The sequence below is a fragment of the Peromyscus eremicus genome, chromosome X (assembly GCF_949786415.1).
Source record: "Peromyscus eremicus chromosome X, PerEre_H2_v1, whole genome shotgun sequence".
In the NCBI taxonomy this organism is placed as follows: domain Eukaryota; kingdom Metazoa; phylum Chordata; class Mammalia; order Rodentia; family Cricetidae; genus Peromyscus; species Peromyscus eremicus.
Window position 1 is genome coordinate 41,437,527 of NC_081439.1, and position 22,299 is coordinate 41,459,825.

General features: G+C 37.3%; 1 protein-coding gene across 8 annotated transcripts in view; it reads left to right on the forward strand.

The window, feature by feature from the left end:
- Dmd (dystrophin) overlaps positions 1 to 22,299 on the forward strand; it is a 2,092,376-nt gene that overhangs the window by 1,870,264 nt on the left and 199,813 nt on the right. For all 8 annotated transcript variants that reach the window (XM_059250112.1, XM_059250109.1, XM_059250111.1 and 5 more), the window contains one exon: positions 10,465 to 10,525. In XM_059250112.1, coding sequence (XP_059106095.1) covers positions 10,465 to 10,525 — 61 coding nt within the window. The remainder of the gene's footprint in view (positions 1 to 10,464; positions 10,526 to 22,299) is intronic.

Sequence of the window (22,299 nt, forward strand, 5' to 3'; positions counted from 1 at the left end):
TGGAATGTAGCCCATCTGTCTCTGCTGTTGAAATCTTTATGGAAAATCGGCCCATCTTTGAAAGTTTAGTAAGTGATCCTAAACTTTTCATTGAATCTTTACTTTTGATATATGACACAGACATATAAAGCACTATGCTTATTTTAATTTAATGTTTTGAAAAGCATTAAATTTAACTCAGCCTTTCAGATAAGTGACAGAAAACTTATAGGAACTATATGTATCACATTCAATGAAAACAGAAGCCATAGAGAAAGCAATTGCAAGGGGAAATGATACATAGACATACTTGCAGCTTAATAACTACATGAAAACTTAAACAGTGTATTACAGTCTTGATGATGGCTTCAGAAAGTTAAAGTAGTGGAAATAAGGCTGTCATGTCATTGACTATTATAAAGAAGGTCCTCATCTGAAAATTCAGTAAAGGGTTGGCCTGAATGGGCAAGTTTGCAGAGCAGTAGAGAAGGAATAAACTGTTCTCTAATATTGTCCCTATTCATTTAACACTTTCCTCATTTCAAATGCAGTTTATCAAGTGCTTGATCAGGGCCTAGTCTATCTACTTCCCTTTGACATGCTCCCTTTTTCTGCTCATAGGATCAAACAGCTCTTCTCCTTCTAAAACTTCAGTCCATTGGAATCACAGTTGTTCACACTCCCAAACTAGGATTTCCTTGTGTTCAACCTACCTTGTTCAAGTATCTGTTTTGTGACGTGGTGGTGGTTCAATTTCCACCACAATGTAGAGATATAGTCCCCACATCTTCTCCAACGTTGGACAGTATACTCACCCTTTTATCTTTATTCTTTTTTAAGCTATATTGTGATAAAAAAAATATAGAAAACTATGTAAATTCAATGTATATAATGGAGTACATTTGAGTACATTCAACATTCTGTGATCCTTTCACTGCAAAAGATAAAGGTAATAAACATATATAACCTTCAGTATTCCTTACACCCCTTTTGTTTTTGTATGTATTAAAGACATTTAAGTTGAGATCTACCATCTCAAAATGTTAAGAACATTATACTATTAAATGTAAAAACTATTCTAAACAGTATGTCTCCATAGGCCATTCATATAAGACAACTGAATCACTGTACCCATTAAACAGCAATAGTCCATTTCCTCCTCCCTTATGCCTTGGCTACTACCACTCTGTTTTGTTTCTCTAAGATATATGTATCATGAGCAAACCATCCTGAAAACGCCTGATCTTGTCTATGGGGCTAACTACTGTCAAATATCTTATACAAGTGGAATAGTACAGTATTCGACCTTTTATTTGGGGACATGTCTTCAAATTCTACCTACACTGTCATAAATGATAAATTTTCATTCTTTTATGTTTGATTGTTTTATGAGGAAGGGTGCCACTATATAGCGCAGGCTGGCCTCAAACGCTTGAACTTCCTGCCTCAGCCTCCAAAGTGATGGGATTATAAGTGCACACTATTGAACCCAGTAATTTTCTTTGTTCCGGTTAGTTTTATTTTTGGGGGGGTTTGTTTGTTTGTTTGTTTGCTTTTTGTCAACTTGATAAAAGTTAGGGTCATCTGAGAAGAGGGAACCTCACTTGAGTAAATGCCTCCATATGATTGACCTGTAGGCACCTATTATTACGAAGAGGAGGTGCCTAGTCTCACAGCAACTTGATATACCATGGCTGGCTGATATGCATGGGAGGTCAGCCAGAGAATCAGAAGAGGAGGTATGGATGAGGTGGGGAAAAGCAGTGGTCGGTGGAGTGACTTGAAGGAGAGGAGGGACAGGAAATTTTGGTTGGGTTATAAAAATTAATTAATTAATTAATTTATTAATTAATTAATTAGAAAATTGACCTGTATGCAAGTCTGTGAGGGAATTTTCTTGAGTTATGATTGCTGTGAGAGGGAACAATCCATTCTGGGCAGTGCCATACCTGGGCAGGTGGTCCTGTGTTGTACAGGAAAGCAAGCTGAGCATGTCATAAGGAGCAAGCCAGTAAGCAGCATTCCTCCACGACCTACCTCTTCTTCAATTCCTGGTTCCAGATTCTTGCCTTTAAGTTTGATTTCCCTTCAGGATGAAGTGTGACCTAAGAGCTGTAAGCTAAAATAAATAGTTTCCTTCCCAAGTTGTCTTTGGTCATGGTGTTTCATCAAAGCAATAGAAATCAAACTAAGATTCCTTCTCATTTAAAGCTAAATATTCCATCATATGGCAATGTGATTTTCATGGCTTCAACCATTATTCTAGTACTTAAATTCATCTCTCACTTAAGTTTAGATGAAAAGATCAATCTTCTAAATATTTTAACATAATTGTATCATTTGTGAAAAATGTTTTTCTTGGGTTATTTTTCTGCCAATGAACCCTGTATTTAATTGTCTAGTAACTAATTCTTAAAATCATCTGTAATTTCTCACTACTTGTAGGAATCACTTATGAACTACCTCTCCACTCCACTCTTTTTTACCTTTGGTCTGTGTATAGGATGCCAACAAAAACAACAATCTGATTTTCTAATTAGGATGGATCTTTTTCACAAAAAGGGTCTGCATAAAATAGACTATGTCGCTCTGTTTTGCACTTATATGAGGTATTTCAGAATAGTCAGCTTTACAGAAGCAGAAAATAGAATGGAGTAGCCACAGTATGTGGATAGGAGGAAATTAAAAGAAACAGTTCAATGGGTAGAAAATTTCAGTAACTTGAGATGAATTGGTACAGGGATATTCTGTACAAGTGTCTATAGTTGCTATTGCAGTGTTGTATTTTATCTTCATCATTAATGCAGATGAAAGATCTGTTGAACAGATGCAATTGCTTTAAAAAAGACAGAGATGTAAGAAGAAGAGCCATAAGCTCAAGCAGCTGGGAAGGACTCAAACGCAGTTTTCTCTGCCTTACATTAGACTGCTTATGGCACATTGAGAACAGTTAGCAAGAGCTGGAGAGATGGCTCAGCGGTTAAAACCACCAGCTTCTCTTCTAGAGGACCAGAGTTCAATTCCCAACAAAGACATAGCATTTCACATTGTTCCAGAGGGCCAGTGGCCTCTTATGTCCTCTGTGAGTACCAGCCATGTATGTGGCACATACACACATACACACATACACACATACACACACACACACACACACACACACACATTTACTTCAACACACAAATATACATATGTATATATGTGTATATGTGTGTGTATATATATAATAGCAGGAATGCGATGGCTAAAAAATGCTACATTAGTGGCTGTGCCACAATTTTAGAAGAAATATAGCATATTTCAGCCATTGCATTCCTGCTATAAGCTGAATATGGTGCTGCAAGTCTCTAGTCTTGGAAGGTTCAGAGAGGAAGATGAGTGTAAATTTGAGGCCAGCTAGGGCTACATAGCAAGAACATGAGGTGAAAAAAAAGTCTGTTTTGACCCAGTAAACCTACCTTTAAACATTCACTTTAAAGAAATGTAAACCCATACTTACACAAAAACATGTCCACAGATATTGGTACAAGATTTGCTTGTGTTTGCCAAACACCAAAAGGAATCTAAATGTCAGGATTCAACAGTTAAATGGTATATCCATTATCCATACATAATAAAATGTTGTATAATAATTAAAAGGAACAATTCTTGATACATGTAGAGATACAGATGAATCTCAAATGCACAGTGACAGGGACAGAGCCTGCCAGTGAGATTTTTACTTCAACTCAAGCATTTTATTTCATTCAGATAGCTATAGTAATAGGTGGGTTTTTTGTTTGGTTGGTTGATTGGTTGTTTTGCAGGAAAAGTTTGTAATATAGTTGCCCCTTTTAGGGCTGAATACTCTGCATAAGATTTTTTTTTAATTTTTTTATTTTTATTTTGCAATACAATTCAGTTCTACATATCAGCCACGGATTCCCTTGTTCTCCCCCCTCCGGCCCCCCTCACCTTCCCCCCAGCCCACCCCCCATTCCCACCTCCTCCAGGGCAAAGCCTCCCCCGTGGACTGAGATCAACCTGGTAGACTCAGTCCAGGCAGGTCCAGTCCCCTCCTCGCAGGCCGAGGCAAGCGACCCTGCATAAGCCCCAGGTTTCAAACAGCCAAGATTTTTTTAAAATCACACTACTCAGAATAGTATGAAAATTTTTAATGTATAGATAATTTGTTTCTGGAATTTCACATTCAATATGTTTGGACCACAGTTATCCATATGTAGTTGAAACTTCAGAAAGCAAAACTGTAGATTAAGGGTATGTTGGGTGAGGGGACTAGTGTACTAAAGAGGAAGTTGAGAATAATAGAGGCAAGCATCTTTGTCACTGAGCTGGTATTCCAAATGCATGAACAGGAAGTGTTGGAGTCATGTAAGAAGAAGTTGGGGAAAGAGGTGAGGTGAAGCAGTGATGAAAAAAGCCTTGTATACCAAGGTAAAAAGGTTTTACTATTAGAAAGTATGTTTAGTTGAAGAAAACAGGGATCACTAATGAGTATTGAGATGAAAGACAAAAGAAAAAGAAACAACAAACCTAAGTCCCCTGACAAATAAAAGGAAAGCAAGAATGAGTGGTACTGGACAAACCATTATATATAGCAAAAAAGTTTTAAGCTATTTTAGGTCTCCCCTCCCCCATCCAATATGTGTTACCCATATACTCATGGGTGTAGGACCATTCAGTGGAACATGGTAAACCTATGGAGAGGCCACACCCTTTACCAAAACTGATTCTCCCTCCTGTATCTGTCATCAGCTGTCAATAGGTCCTCAATTAGGTGTGAGAGCTTGTGAGCTCTTCCTCTCCCTGATGAAATGTTGACCGGCTTGATCTTGCACAAGTCTTGTGCAGGCAACCACAGCTGTTGTGAGTTCATGAGTGTAGCCATTCTGTCATGTCCAGAAAACACTATTTTGCCAGACTTCTAATTCTAAATGTCTTTCCTCTCCATCTTCCTCTGTGGTTCCTGAGCCTAGAAGGGAGGAAGTGTGATACAGTTGTCCCTTTTAGGGCTGAGCACTATGCAAACATTTTCTGAACTTTAGCCCTTGTAAATCTCAATATTAACCATCATTCAATGCACAAAAAGCTTCCTCAATGAAGATGGGAACTGCACTAATGGATAAAGAAATACAAATTTAGAAAGTAGTTTGATATAAAGTCCACTTAGCAAAACAATAGTACTAGTTTTACTTCTAGGGCCTATGTGCTTCCCAGATATATTAGTTACTTTTCTAACACTGTAATAAAACACTATGCCCAAGCCAACTTAAAATAGAAAGCGTTAATTTGGTTTGAGATTCTATGATGGCAGAGTGAAGGCCTGGTGGTGGGAACAGCTGAGACCACACATCTCAAACCACGGGCAAGATATAGAGAACAAAATGTACATTGCACGTGACTTTTGAAACCTCAAAGCCCACCCCCAGTGACACACCTCCTCCAACAAGGCCATACCTCCTAATCCTTCCCAAAAAGTTCTACCAACTGGTAATCCAATTATTCAAACATATAAATCTATAGGGGTCATTCTCAAATGACCATACCAAACATGGATTCTTGGCCAGATTTATAATAACTGGCATGAGTTTCCTCTGGTGGAGCAGGCCTAAAATCCAATCAGTAAGTGATTGGCTACCTTTATAACATTCATGTCACTATTATACCTATGGACATATTTTGCACAGGGAGGAGCACATTAAATAGCATGCAATCCAGAGTACAGAAAAGGTACATGGAGTTAGCTTTATGAAAGCCATACCTACAAAACAGTTTGCTGAATATCCAATGAGCTAGTTTAAGTCATGTACCAAGCATATATGTGGTATTAAAATGTAATGGACTCTAGAGTAATTAGAAAATAAAAGTTTAGGGAGTATTGTGGAAAGAGAGTGGACAAAAGGTTAATAAACATCATTCATTTCATCGAAGTAAAATGTATCCATAAAAACACTACTAAAATTTGCATACTTCTGAAGACCTAAGTACCAGTGGCCCACTGATTGGCCCTGAAGTCTTTCTTTTTGCTTTTTTTTTTCTTTCTTTTGTATTTCTTTTTAGTGACACTGAGCAGTGAGCCCACCGTGTTGCATGTACTAGACAAGTATTCTGCCACTGAGTTATATCCCTGTCTCCCTAGTGCTTTTTTTTGTACATAGAAGTTGAGTTTGCTATTTTATCTCTCTATTTTTTTATGTTTCTCTTCTTTTCCCCACTTTATTTTGGTTTTCTTTTGACCCAACCATCTTATCTCAAGCTCCAAGTAAAGTTGAAAGGTTAATGAATGATTATATCTGAATTGGAATTCCAGAGAGTGCTCTTTTGGCAAGGTTTATAACATTAGCATTCTTTTTAACTCGCTGGTTAGGCCCCTCCATCAATTAAAATATAGCTTAACACTGACGTGCATCACTTGGCACATTCTGTTTATCATGCATCAAAAAATGGTTGAAATTAGAATTTCCTCTAAATAGTGTGGCTCATGTTTGTGATTTTTCAAACCACCTTGGGCACAATATTGAATCATGGTACCTCGAGGGAAGAAAACATTTGAAGGTAGAATTGCTCTTCTTTCTTGTTCTTAATAACATGCTGCATCTGTAACACAGGGTGAAATTCAGAGATTGGCTGTAGAATAAATAAATTCATGTGTAGTTTACTATTTAAATTCAGTAGACAATATCCCATGGTGCTGGTGCTGTATGATAATGAATGATTTTTCCACTAGAGAATGTAAATTACAAAGCCCCAATCGGAATTACATATAGTAGTTATAGAAACATCTGTATAAGAAAATGCCAAAAAACAGCCTGATGTCATATAAAAACTATTTGCTAATAAATCTGCTTCTGATGGGCTACTAAAAATGGACACATTAGACATAAAAGATGTGTGTGTGTGTGTGTGATTGTGTGTGTGTGTGTGTGTGTGTGTGTGTGTGTGTGTGTGTATTACGACAGCCAGATTTGCAAAGGATGACAGGCTCCGACTGGTGCCCTGAGATAGGAAACAGCTGGTGTTGGCATCAGCACTACTGTGGGAAATGAAATGATAATTCTGGGGGTACACATATGAGAGTTACCCCATATTTCATTGAGGTTTGAATAGATGCGAGGCCAGAGTCATCTGGTAGCTTTGAATGAAACTGCCACTATCCCTTGAACATTCTCTTCGGAAGAGTACCAAATCCAGTCCTATAGAACTGTCCTTCAACTGTGGTACTTCTACAGCAAGCACTTCAGTCCTTCAGATGTGCATCTAGTGTGTAATGGGGCAGGGAAGGAATAGGAGGAGGCTGGGGTTTGTTCTTATTTTTAATTGCGTAAAAGGCATTTTTTGAGGATAAAATTTCAGTGTTTCAATTACTGAAAAGTAGTTGCTTGGGTGAATTTATAAACTGTGAGTCAAAGAAAAACACATCCTTTATGGGAGAAAAATTCACTGAATCTCACCATTGGATCTATTTGATAGGTACACATAAAGACAAAACAGTTTTGCATTGCTTTGTTTTTTAAATTTATTTATTTATTTGTTTGTTTGTTTGTTTGTTTGTTTGTTTTGGTTTTTCGAGACAGGGTTTCTCTGTGTAGCTTTGTGCCTTTCCTGGATCTCGCTCTGTAGACCAGACTGGCCCTGAACTCACAGAGATCCGCCTGCCTCTGCCTCTGCCTCCTGAATGCTGGGATTAAAGGCGTGCACCACCACCGCTCAGCTGCTTTTTAAATTTTAAGAAGAAAAGATTAGCAATGAAGAACTGTAAGTACTAAAACTGAAGAAGTTCTTATTGGGGCTATAGTGATGGATTACTGGTTAAGAGCACAGATCTGAGTTCGATTTCCAGTACCCACATGTCAGCGCACATCTGTCTGTAAGTCCAGTTGCAGGGGATGCCCACCCCTATCGTTCATGGGCACCAAGCATACATATGGTACATAGACATGTATGCAAGCAAATTACCCAGACACATACAATTTTTAAAACTATTTTAAAGTTTTTATTTAACAGGAACTTGGATTTGTTTGTTTTTAAAATTCATCCAATTATTTAATAAACATATTCTGGTAATTCCTCTGGCACATAAATGGGACTTGCTCCTCTTGTTGAACAATGCAAAGTGAATCATAGACATTTTAGGTATATCTGGCTGTTAGCTCTGCTGAGTACCATGGATTCTCTTGCCCATTATACAGCTGAAAGTTCCTTCTTCATTTTGGCTTTTTGATACCAAGTCTCGCTATGTAGCCCAGGCTGGTCCCCAGCTCTACTTCTTTAGCTACAGCAAGTCACTTAGCCAAGTTGCAGAGCCTACAACCACCTCCAGCACACTTCCCTCTAAGAGATGCCTAAGAACAGTCTAGAAAAGTAAACTGGTTTTTCTGTTACAAGAGGGCATACCTCCTCCTTGGAATTAGAATTTCTGATCCATTGTAATGATAAATAACTAGGAAAAACAATGAAAGAAATCATAAAGCTTTGGTCCTTTGGAGACCTTTAAGGGAAGAATAATAGCCTTTCCTCTGTTAGTGTGGCCATTCATACCCTCACAGCCAGCAAGGGTGAGGCCACCAAATGCTCTCTGGAGTTCTGTTCTTCCTTATTTATACATGGCACAATTTTCAAGAAGAGACTTCACTAATCAGCCAGGAGATAGGATCACTGCCTCTCCATTATGCTTCCTACCAGAACAGGCTTTGGTTGGGAGAATCTCAGAACATCAGATATGATCAGGTAGGCTGGATAGTCTAGTCCATGTGTTGAAAGCAAATAGTATTTACAGTGTGAAGTAATCAGAGTCAAAAAGCTGTAACCTAGCGTAGAAAACAAGACAGCAAGCAGAGAGTTGGCAGAGAATGACAAAGGCCAGGGGAAAGACGAGATGGGAAGGCAAGGTGAGGAAATAAGAAAAGAATATAAAAGAACAGAGAGAAATGGAAGACTAGGTACTATTTCAAAGCAGTAGCTAAATGTCTTTTTTCTCCCTGTTAAGGATTTCTGTCTGCAAAAAAGATAAAAGCATAATTACCTGCTAAATACAAATCCATTTCTTATATCATTTAAATAACATATCTCCAAGGGACAAAGCCTGGTTAAAGGTTGGGTAATGCAATCCCTCTATTACTCTATATAAAACAAAGAAGCTGGAGTTTCATTACCCTTAAATTGTCTGGCATGGGGGAAGTTAACTTTTATTAGAAGCTGTTCTTTCATATTATACAGTGTAGTCAAGGATATATTAGCTTTGACGTTTTCTTCCATCTCAATACACTGTGAAGTGAATTTACTGTGAGATTAACTTAGAAGGGAGATTTTCAGTGAAGAAAATAACAGCATCAGCTGTGCTTCCAATTATTAGTGGAATGAAGCTTCAGAAACACACACACACAGAGAATTGCTAGAATATGCTTTTTATATTTCTATTTCTGATGGTGTTCCATATCCTTTGTTTTGTGACTTCTGTACTAAATATTGAACCCAGAATGTATGATTCTTGAAATTCCCATTTCTTCAAACTTTATTCAGGAGGAAGGCTGCACAGTTGAGGAGAAGTTAACAGTACCTTCTCAACAGGGTTATTTTGTTGTCAGGAAAGAAAAACTCAGACATCAGCAGTACATAAAAGATACCTTTAGTGAATCAGCTTTAGTAAAGAAGGGGGGAACCTACAACATTAAAAAAGCATTTAAAAAAAGTTGAAAAGCTGGTAATGATTGCACACACCTGTAACCCCAGCTACTCAGGAAGCTAAGGAAGGGGAATATTAAGTTCAAGGTCAGTGTGTCATACAGAATGAGGCCTGACCTTAAAATTGAAAAAAAAATGAAGAGTTTAAAGATAATTGGTTTGACTTATGTATAATAAAGTCATTAAATGAATTCCAAACACAGGCAGTACACATCTATGTGACCAGACTGTGCTATCATCAGGTGTCATTCAGTCACCTTTGGTTGTCTCTTCTAATAATATGGTGAACAACTGACATTTGAAAGTACCCAATTAAGCATGTAATTGGTAAATGGATTTGGATCCTCTTTAATTAAATGAAAATAAGCATACCAGATTAATAAGCATAGTATCTTTGTTTCAATAACTTAGAATGCAAATATATCACAGAGGGATGTTTTATTTGATAAACTAATAAAACCCAGTCAATCAAATAATAAAAAGCAACAACAGGAAGTATTATAAGGGAAGCACTCAGTGGAGTGAAGCCATCAGCCTGTTCATTCATTTTTTTTTTATTTCTAGTATAGGTTTAGCAGTAGAAATATCCTCCTGGCCCTTTGCATTAATCTTTGTGCCTGAATGAGTTCAATTTCACTTAGTTTAGGCCAGAAATTTCAGAACAGCAGTTTAATCCATCCTATCTTCATGAGCAACTGAGCAAACAGACCAATATCAATGTAAAGATGTAATTCTGCTGATATAATGCTGTCTCTACTGTTAGCCATGGATTTGACCTCCTTGCCTTTCTTTTTTATCCTTTTGCAGCTTCAGTCCAGGGTCCCTGGGAGAGAGCCATCTCACCAAACAAAGTGCCCTACTATATCAAGTAAGTCAAAAGAACCACTTCCTTAAAGGAGCATTTATTGTATCTGATCTGTATGTTCACAAACGAATTTCTTTTTAAAAGCGGTTGCCTTCTTCTACAATACCTATTTCTTTTTATTCCTAAGGAAGCGTGGATAATAAACTCATAATGAAATTAGCCCTGTAAATTCGCTGATGCAATAGGGAAACACTTTCAGGAACAACACATTTAATGAAGCATATAAGGTGTGTTTTTGAGGGTGAGCAGAATTTTCACAGTAGAACAAAAATATCCAGGTAATATCTTTGATGGTGGGAGTGATTATTTGACAGAAAAATATTATTTATGTAGAGGTTTTCTGCATTTCTTCTTCAGACAGAGGTGGAAGATTTATCAAGGGATATTTACACAAACTGTTTGAAGGAATTATATGTCATATAACCCATAGGCACACAGTCCAGAATTTGTGGAGCTGAGGTGTTCATTCTCAATATGTAGCTTTCAGCCTTTGCTACCTAATAATAGCATCAGAGTGGAACTCTTTTTCTGCGACCATTTGTGCCAGTCAAAGGAAAAGAGTCAAAGGATGGATGTTCTATGAAACTTAAATTATGATATATTGAGTTGACACAGAAAGGAAAGGAGAAAGAATATTGAGTTATTATGATGGTTTAACTCTCTCATCAATCGTGCAAGGGTCTAACTTAAATCTAACTTTGAAGTGGCTACCCCCATCAACAGTTAGGAGGAACTGGGTTCATGAAACAATCTTCAGTAGCAACTAAAGTCTTTGAACTTTCTTCTGGCTTGAGTCTGAATACAAATATTAAATGCTTTCCCGGTTCTTTCAGCCTGCCATCTTTTATCGAGGCTGTGTTTAGTCTTCTGCTACCCATCAATTCTTTATAATTCAGTTCCAAAACAATAACTGCAGTCCTAGATCTTCATTACTTCAGTTCTCAAGAAATGTGATTTCCTGTCTCTATTTTGTTAACTCAAAAGGATGACGATGAAGTGACTTGAGGGGCTCTCTAGAGCGAGACATATTCTTCAGGAATATGGCTTAACTTTTATCTTATTAGATTTCTCCCCAAAGAGGTATCTTCTAACTTTAAAAAACTTCTTTAATATGTTTTCATCCTACTTTACAATTTTCTTCCTTTACAAAACAGTTTTTTTTTATTTTTATATTGAATGTATTCATATCATGACTCTCAATTACATATTTGAAACATCAATGTAAGGTACATGTTTTATTAAATAATATATAGATTTAAATATGTGTGTATATTTTTGTGGAACGTTTACTACATCAATGTTGCTGTCAGTGCAGATTTCATTTCTGATTAAGATGTTCCAGACTTACTAGTTCACCAGCAAAGCTCTCACTTTTATCCATTTCCATTGTGAGCTGCAATAAAGGTTCTTCTACGTTTGTGCATGAAGGTTTAGAACCATCTAAAAATCGCTATTATGCAATGATTCTCTGAATTACTGTTTAGGGTTCATTAACAGTCTCACAGGGATTTCTAGCACTTTCCACCTTTTTCCTAAATATTTCTCTTCTCTCTCGTGCAGTGGTTCTCAACCTGTGGGTCACACCCCATTTGTGTTCACATATCAGATATCCTGCATATAAGATATTTATATTATAATTTATAACAGTAGCAAAATTACAGTTATGAAGTAGCAACAAAGGTAATTTTATGGGTGGTCACCACAACATGAGGAACTCTATTAAAGGGTCACAGCATGAGGAAGGTTGAGAATCACTGCTTTAATGTTAAATCTGATGAAAGACATCCCTGTAGCTTGCTATGGGACAGTGGAAGTTAATCCAGTCATCTAAAATCACAAATAGAAAATTTGAAAATGCTGTAATTGATCACTTCTCAGTCAGTAGATCTCTTTGCTGTTTCTCAGTGAAAGTATAGAGCAATTCTGTATCCTATTTACCCAGCACTCCTTTACACATTGAAGAACGGTTTTGGTAATGAAAACACAAATTCTAGCCCTGGCTGTTATTAGTTATGAAGTCATGGGCAAATAATTAACCTATATAAATCTTAACTTCTCATTTATAAAATACGGTGTTTACTTAAATGATATCTAAGGCTTTTTTCAGTTATCAGAATCAACGAATTTGGTCATTCAATGGCCATGTCTAAACGTTGAATCCTAAGATCTGAATTTTTTTTTCAAGAATTTTATCTTTATTTTGAAATTTGTCAGTTTAGTTAGTTTGGTTGGCTGGGGGTCTGGCTGGTTGGTTTGCTAGAGTACAAAAGATGGAACCCCAAGGTCTTACAAATACTAGACAAGCACACTAACACTAAACTGTATGGTCAGGTGCTAACATAAGCCCTTATTGCTTTAAACATGTATTTACATGCATGTATGTTTGTGAATTTTTTCTGCTCTTGAGCCTCAGACATCGTCTTTCAAACCCACTACAATGTCTCTAGATAATTTTCAAGAGCTCAGTTCTTCCTGGGTACATGGTAAAAGACCTAAAACAACAGAGAGGAAGAAATTAGTGCAAAGGTGATTATGCAGTCCTTAAATGCCTCTGAAGTTCCTAGAATAAGAAGTCACCTCATTTTTCATAGGCATCTCTGAAATGTTATGGAGAATAGTTCTCTACATAAATAAGTTACTTAAAATTAAGGATTACAAATAGAGGTCTAATATATCAAGCTAAAACATACAGAAAATAAATATTTATAAAATATACATTATAATAAATACTTCAATGGCATTTTCTTTTATTATTCATAACTATTGTCTAACATATAAGTAAAGCAAATTATTATTTTAAATTCATTTTATTGTTGGAGAACTTCATCCATGGTTGTGATGTGTTTTGATCAAATCCGCTCCCGAGTCTCTCCCCTTCAATTCCCCACCTGTCTTTCTATCACTTTTCCCTCCCAACTTCATGTGCTTTGTTTCTAAACCTCTGTAGCCTCTCTGGGATCACATCCTGGAAGAAAACTGACTTTCCTTTCCCATCAGCCATCAATTGCCAATAGAGTCTGGCTGGGACTTCATGACCCCGCCCCCTTCCATGCCAGGATTTTGGCCAATTTGATCTTGCACAGGTCATGTGCATGTAGTCACAGCTGCTATGACTTCATGACCCCGCCCCCTTCCATGCCAGGATTTTGGCCGATTTGATCTTGCACAGGTCATGTGCATGCAGTCACAGCTGCTATGACTTTATGTGCGCAATGGCCACATCATACCCAGCTAATATTGTTTCTTTGTGAATGTCCACTACTATGGCTCTTGGAAACTTTCAGCCCCCTCTTCTGCAATGATAACTCAGCCCTGGGTCGAGAGTGTTGCCTTTAGAGCTGAGCACCCCACAGCTAAAGCAAATTATTTTAAGTATAAGGTTCAGTGATGTTATGTTCTGGCAAAAAAAAAAAAAAATAGAAACATTCATAATCAGAGATGCTTTATTGGTCCAAAATAGCAAGATGACAATGAGTTGAAAATAAGTTGATAAGTAAAATATTCTGATTATTCTTCCCCATGCTTACCAAACCCTCCTTCTTCCCTACAAATTTCGTTTCTACATTCATGACTTTTGTTTCATGACCCAATGAGTTTAACCCACAGCCTTCTGTTTGACCCTGAGTTTGGAACTTTCTATTGATCGTGGTGGGCTTATCAGTTGGTACACAACTGAAGACAGTGACTCCCCCATCCCAGAATTTGTTAGTAGCCAGACTTTGTTCAGCTTTAGGGGATCCCATGAGGCCTTCTCTAGTCCATAGAAGACTGTTGGCAGGGCCAGTCCTATGCAGCTCAGGATCCAGTAAAGGCAGGCGCTATGAGTGCATCCCTTTCTTGTGCCTAGAAGACAGTGTTTCGCAGCCCTTCTCACTATCACAGATTCCCATTGGCAAAACCAAGTTATGTTCTTAGCTAAATGCTTAAAAGCTTTGTATTTTCAATGGCAGATTATTCAAATAACAAGAAGTTTAAATACCAATAGAAGTTTGCATACCAATAGCACAAGACCCATGGGATTATTGAATTGGGCATTCATTCTTGAGGTGTTAAGACATTAACAAGAGTTTTGTTGTGAAGTAGAAATCAGGCAGTGTTTATGCATGTCCTGACACCAGCTTTTCATATGAACCTCCATTTTGATACTTCAGACTACATGTTTGTCTAGTTTATTAGCCTATAGCATACATCATTGTTACAGATTTCATATTCTCTCTCCCTTGGGGCTCTCTTATTTCTGCCAGCACCTCAATCAGGTTATTTGATTACAGTTTTCATTGCCACTGAAAAAATAATCGCCAACATTGTTCAACCTGTTACAACTGCCTTTTCTACTCTCTGCCATTTTGTAGTTTTTTGGCCTACTGTCAAACTCATGAAAATTTCAGTATAATAGCCTTTAACCAGCTGCTGCATTCTGTTAGGATTTCTTTCACCTTTTTATGTTTCATACTCCCATATGGGTAAACCAAACAGAGCCAAGAACTAGGACTCTCTTGCTTACTTAATGAGATAGAAAATTATTCTTCTGTGTTCTGGACTGTCAGAAGAATTTAGGAATCCCAAACTTGCATTCAGGATGTTCCAACATAGATGCCATAATAAAAGCATAAAAATATCACATTGAATCAGACTGACATGGCAACTATCCCAGGCCTCTATCCCATATGGAGGCATGAGTGGTGTTGATTGTTTGTTTGTTTGTTTGTTTTGTCAGTTAACCTAGTAATTTTCATCTCAAAAATTAGGGTGCATCATGCCCAGTTGCTAATGATGTATTGGAAAATGACTGACAGCGAAGTTTACACAAAGCTCTGTAAAACTTTCGCCATGTGTTGCTTCAGTCTTATCTTAGAAATAACTCCTATGAGTATATTGAATTCTATATAAATCAAGGCATGTTTTACTTTCTCTTCAGTCTACATCCCTTGACCTCAACAAATGGCCCTAGTTAAATGGTTTGGAAATCAATGAAGACATTTATATTTACCCACTGTGGACTTTAATCTCACATCCCTTGACTAATGCTTTTTATTTCCATCTTCCTGCTTTGAGAAATGTTAATCCTTTTTAGTCTTTTAGTCTGTCCTTGAATGAAAGATCAGCTTTCCCCTTGATCATCTTGGCTGTTTTTCCCTGGATCTTTTCCAGCTCTGTAATATCTTCCCTGGGATAGCATGAGTAGAACAGCCCAGATATTGGTTATTAAATTTGTTAGGACCGTCTCTAGTCTCCACTCACTCATGAAGAATGTAAATGCTATTTACTGTCCCCCATTGGTACAGAAATGGAGCAACCAATTGAGGTCATAACCTGTTCTACATGGATTAGTTCTAGCTGAAGTCTGATTTTCTGCTACTTTTCTGTATTACCAGATGAACTGATTCACCGTATATTTCTGCCGGCTGTCCCTTAGGAAGGATTGGATTTTTAGACGAGCTAGTCCTTTCCCTCCTTAAAAGACGCTGTGGTTGTTAACTATTGGGAGGAATCTGCTAATAAAACCCAGTAGTGAGTCTGCTGACTCAATCAGCAATAACGCATTGCATTCGGTTCATTCCTGACTATCTCTGAGGTGCTTGATGGAGGAGTCAGAAATGGGGTTCTGGGGAAACTAAGTGTTAGTTATTTTTGTTTGTTGGTTTGCTGTTTATTTAACATAGAACGCTCACAAGGGAACTTATGTCCAAGTGACTTTCCATCTTTTCCTACTGGCCCGAGTGTGTGTATGTGTGTGTGTGTGTGTGTGTGTGTGTGTGTGTGTGAGAGAGAGAGAGAGAGAGAGAGACAGAGACAGAGACAGAGACAGAGACAGAGAGACAGAGACAGAGAGAGACAGAGAGACACAGAGAGAGAGAGACACAGAGAGAGACCTTGACCTACACTTTCACTACTTTCAATCCGGGCATGTTTCTACAGCCATTCAACATGTCTGAGTTACTCAAAACCTTCTAATTGGTTCTTGCTTAGCAAAGAAAAGTCACCTGGCTGAAGTCAACATTTATTTCACTCAACATCTCTCATTAGCACTGCTATGTCTGATAAAATTACTGGTTTGGGTTCTGACTATCCAGTGTTCTATGACCTGTTATTACCATAGCTTCAGAAGTATGAGCAGTTGATTCACTGCAGGGAATTGTGGCCAACTCTCTACACCTCTCTTTTGGTAGTGGTGTTCTTCTGTATCTTGTCAATCTACATTCTAGTTTAAGTTCATAGACCGTACTCTGATCTTAGTATTGATGTTCCTTAACTCCAGTAGTCTTTGGATCTTGACACTACCTTTCCCTCATACCATAGTACTTCTAATTTCAACACCAATTTTCAGGTTTCATTTCTAATTGTTGTCTTGCTACCCTAAGAATACTAGTATTCTAACATTTAGTTTGTATATTAGTTGAATCCTGGCAAAACTATTTATAGACTGTGAACACATCATGCAGTGTACAGTTTTGTGTTCTTTTTAGTCAGATTCTTTTGGGGTAGATTTTCCTTCAGAGCAACTTTTACCAGCTGACATTATGTAATGGAAATGTGAAGAAAATAGTGCATCAAAGGGGTTTAAAATCTAGTTCCAATCTCTACATGAACTAGCTCTTTGTGTATTTGTGAACACTTTGACTTTTTGGCCTCAGTTTCTCCTTCTGTCATCCAAAGACTCAGAGCCACATGATATTACAGGCGATTTCCGGTCCTGACATTCACTTATTCTCTGAATGTTAGCTTTGAAATAGAAATTGTTTGTGACAGTTTTCTACACAAGTGAAAATGAATCTTCATAACACTCTTGAGGATTCTTATTGTACCATCAATCTTATCAGGATGGAAAGGACAAATGTTATTAAATTCTTTACTTAACCATTTGGCACCAATGATGATATGAAATAAATGTAAAACAGAATCGACTGTCTAATTTGAGAGCACTGGTAAATATCTGTGAGTAATTAAAGTTTGGACATCACTGTCAAAACCCTGATGCTCTGACTTTTCAAAAGGCTTTAGTAAAGAAAGGTAACCCAGAGGTCAGTCTTCTCTGCTGTGCTTTCTCCTCCACAGTTTAATGGTTCCAAAGGTCACATTAGTGGAGTCTCATTAAGCTCTGAAAGTACGGTAAAGGAATAGTCAGTACTGCTTAATTGATGATATAATCATGAAAACAGCTCAGGTTAAGATATTAACTGAACGAAAGTTAATAAGATGCGAAAGTGCTATGTAGAGTATTCAGTCTGGCCTTCGGTTTTGCAGAGTTCACTGAGAGATGTAGACATTAGTCACTTTTGTGTCTCATAGGTCTATGGAAAATTCTTTGCATCCCTTTCTCATAGTTTTATAAGCTAAATTGTATAATCATAACTTAAATAAGAGACTCAACAAGATATATACTGTATCTATTTTTCTAGTGGATTATGTCACAGTACATGCTTGATAAATATTTCAAAAGTGAGTGAAATTAATGAATATATGACAGTAACTTTCTGTGCTTTTCAGCTTCCAGACTTTTTCTACCTCCTCACTTGTATGAATCATTTTCCCCCATGCTAGGCGTAGGACCCAGTGCCTAAGCAAGTGCTCTGTCACTGAGGAACACTTCTACCTTCTCTGTATCAGTTTAGATTGGTGGCTTGAATGCATCTCTCATACCCTCTGGACATAAAGTCTAATGTTTAAAACATACTGGGCTTAAAACTTTTTTGTTATTTTGTTATTATTTTATTTTATATGTATGAGAATTTTGTCTGTATGTATGTTTATGTACTGTTTGTGCCTCTTTCTGTCAAGGTCTTAAGAGGGTGAGCTACTATTTAAGTGCTAGAAGCCAAACCCGTCCTCTAGAAGAGTATCAATTGTACTTTGTACAACTGAGCCATGTCTCCATCTCCCTATGCTACAATTTTTGTTGAGTTTCTCTTGTCTCATGTTGCTTGATGCATAGGAAATGACACATAACAGATACATCTGATTCATACATATCGAAAGATGAATTCTTGCATGTATAAATTCTTCAATTCTATTCCTAGCACTACCCAAACTGGAATCCCATAGTCTGTCTTTCTTTATCTGCTAGTATGATTTGACATTTCACTTAGTCCATGTGAGCCTGGGTTTCCCCTTAAACACAAGGAAATAGCATGGAGCATGGAGCAAGGAGCAAAGTCCCACACCCTAGCTGAGGAGATGTTGACAACTGATATTGGCTCAGAGAGAAAAAGAGTCCATTTTCTTTAAGGGTGTGATATCTGGTGGGTCAACCATGCTCAGTGAAAGCCACACATCCAGGAGTATATGGGCAGAAGAAAGTATATTCTATGGGTTTTCAAAGAAGGAGGAGGAAGAACAAAGGAAGAATACATCAAGGAGGAGTGAGGAGAGAGGGTGAACACATTAAAACTCATTATGCATTCTACCATATTCTCAAAGTACTAATAAAATGAGAAAAAATAGGGATGTAGAAGTAATTACTGAGATCTCTCTGAGTCTTGGCTTTGTTTAAAAAAAATAGGGTCTTTTGTTTTTCCTAAATACTATTTATTAATCCTCTTCTCTTTCCTGGTGATCAATGCTACTTAACATTTATGATACAGCACATTTCACTGAGCATTGTGTGTAGGATCTACTTTGGGAGCTAGGAATTTGATAGCCATAGTCTTAAGAAAATGTCATACATTGTCAGGTTTTAGTTTATAGAAGGATGCTGAAAATCTATATATGTAGTTCTTCAAAGTGAATATATATAAATATATATACACGTGTGTATATCATATATATGCTATAATAACTACAGTTAAAACATATGTGTAGGCTTTTAAAAACCCTTAATTATAATATATATAGTTTAATATACATAGTACATCACACAAAACTTGTGAGTAGCTTTTCTCATCTCCTTTCAAACTAAGCCTAGTATTAGGATTTAGGGGAAATGCTCAGAGAGATGCACCCAGGGTGAGCTACATATTTGGAATTTTTCTAGGAACCAAATATAATCATGTTCAAATTAGTTTATTTTAATTTTAAGAGTTCCCATGCAGTTTGAGATATGTGCAAAGTCTCAAACATTCCTGAGCTTCTCCTAGGCATCTCTGATTGCCTCTTATCCTGTCCCCCTGGGAAGAAGCATCCTGTTCCCTTCACAAAGGGCAGCAGCCCAGACAACATTTTAAAATAACTTAATAACCCTGAACTGCCTCTCCCCTTCAGATAATTTTCTTATAGCATTAGGCCTTTGAACACTGACCTGGATACAGAAAATGTCCGTTTCTCAGCAGTAAAATTTCAAATCCTATTCACTCCACCTCTCCTTCCAGGAGATGGAGTGGGTGAAGTGGGGGTAGACAGAGCATGTATTTATTCTCCCCCCTCACTTCCTCATACCCTGCATATGTACATACCTTTCTTTTTAAAAAATATACTATTAGAGCATTGTATAAATCAGCACTATCGCATTGAAAATTTTAAAATCCTTGTACAAAAGACAAAAACATATCTGCTTTCCTTGTCAGCAGTCTGAAAGGCTCCTAACTACAGGTCAGCATCAGCAAATGATCACATCTTTTGTGATTTCATTAACTACTGGGTGAATGAAACTGAGAAGTGTCAGTCCTTTTTCTGAAACTTTCAAGTGTTTCTTCTGTTTTTCTTTCTCAGCTTCTCCACTTCCATTTTAGTCCCCAAAGCCACTGGATATCAGATAGTCAGCACAAAGTATAATTTTTTCATTTGTTCCTTTGTTGGTTTAGAATGAAGTTTTGTTTTCCCTTTTGGTCATTTTTTCTTCTTATAAAGCTTCCTGTAAACAGATATTTTTCATAGCCATGGTCCATATAATCTCCTATACAGAAAGAAAATCCAAGTTAATATGTTCTTCCTGTATGCTAAATGGTTGACTAGGGCCCTCATCTGTACAATGAAGCACGTAGTTGCCTATATTTTGAATCCTTATCACAACCTGTTGATATTTGATAATGAAGAAACAACTGGAGAAAAAATAATTTGATTACTTACCGGGCGATGGTGGCACATGCCTTTAATCCCAGCACTCAGGAGGCAGAGCCAGGTGGATCTCTGTAAGTTTGAGGCCAGCCTGGTCTACAGAGTGAGATCCAGGACAGGCACCAAAACTACACAGAGAAACCCTGTCTCAAAAAAAAAAGGTTAATAAATGGGTAGAGATCTGATATTTAAAATCATCACCACTATCATTGCATGCCTGTTCTTCCTGTACATTTCAGCTCTTAGTCCTATGTATGGAAAACTGGCTCTTAGGATAACCAAATGTGGCCAGTCTCCTACTGGGATGCACCACCTTAGACATCAACCCATAACCCTATTGGTCCTTCTTTGTAATGCTGGTAGTTTTTTCTTTGGCTTACCTACACAATCAGATTCTTCTGTCACCACCGTCTTGTGAAGATCACTGGATACTCTTTGTAGCTTTGGAGAATAAAGGATGGGGAAAAAAACATTGTCAGTCCTAATATAAGCATGTTGATGTGCACTTATGCTGAAAACACCAAAAGACTTTTGAGTTACATCCCACTACTTCTTTTCAGAGCTTTCCTGAGATTAGGGCTAAGACAAGTAACCTAACAGATATCCTAGAATGTATTTCATTTCATATTCTCAACTGTAAGTCTATCTGAACAACTCTACACTTGATCCTATCCTTAAAGTTGACACCATTCCCACTTTCCAGATAAAATAAAGTCAAGTCCTGGTCAAATTCCCATATAAGACAAATGCATATGGCCTGGCACCAACCATAGTCATAATGTCCCTAAGCATTGAGCTTTGTGTTACCCTATATGTTACTCATGGAGGAAAAATATTTCTTATACAATAACTCAAATTCATCAAGATATTTGGACAACTAATATGGTGTATTTGGGGGTACATGTGTCTTATACACATTTTATACACATATATAGAGGGTATTATACAAACTCATGCATGAAAAGAGGCCAAGAAAGGATGTCAGCTGCCTTGTCACTCTCCCCTTAATTTCTTGAGACAAACACCTTTTACCGAATCTGGAACTGACAGACAGCAAGTTCCAATGAGCCACCCATCTTTGCCCTTTCAGAGCACTGGAGTTATATGTGTGTGTAGCCATGTCCAGCTTTTTATATGGATACTGGGGATTTGAACTCAGATCCTTAGGGCTGCATAGCAAGTGACTATTACCCACTCAGCCATTTCTCCAGCCTAAGTAATATGTTTCTGAAGATAATGTGTTAGCCAAAAAGGTTAATAAAAATCTTTCTGAATATGTAATCACCGCATGCTAATCTAAAAGTATTCTATCACATATAAGAATAGATTCATTACATTTCCCCAACTCTTCTATTTATGCTTTAGGAAGTTTTCTGCCAATGGAAAAAAATAAAAAATGAATCAAATAATAGACTAGAGTGAACTATAGATGGATCAGGAGAAGCTGAGATGTGCAGGCACAGCAAAAGTCAATATGAAAATACCTTCATAGCTACAATTAAAAGATGAGAATTGTGAATATTTTATTCATGTGTACATATGTACATATAAATGGAAATGGGGGAGAGAGGGAGTTATGAATAGTCATTTTGTGGTTCATTTCCTGGGCAATGTCAGAGGAGTGAACGACCTTAGCAGACTAGCTTATAAACATGCTAATACTTCCCAGACCTGCTTGTTAATCTTGTTAGTAGCATTTAAGTGCCAGAAAGACACTTGAAAGTCTCTATAAAATGTTTTAGTAGGATATACTGGTCTGCCTGGGTTGTTTATTGTAAATAGGGTCT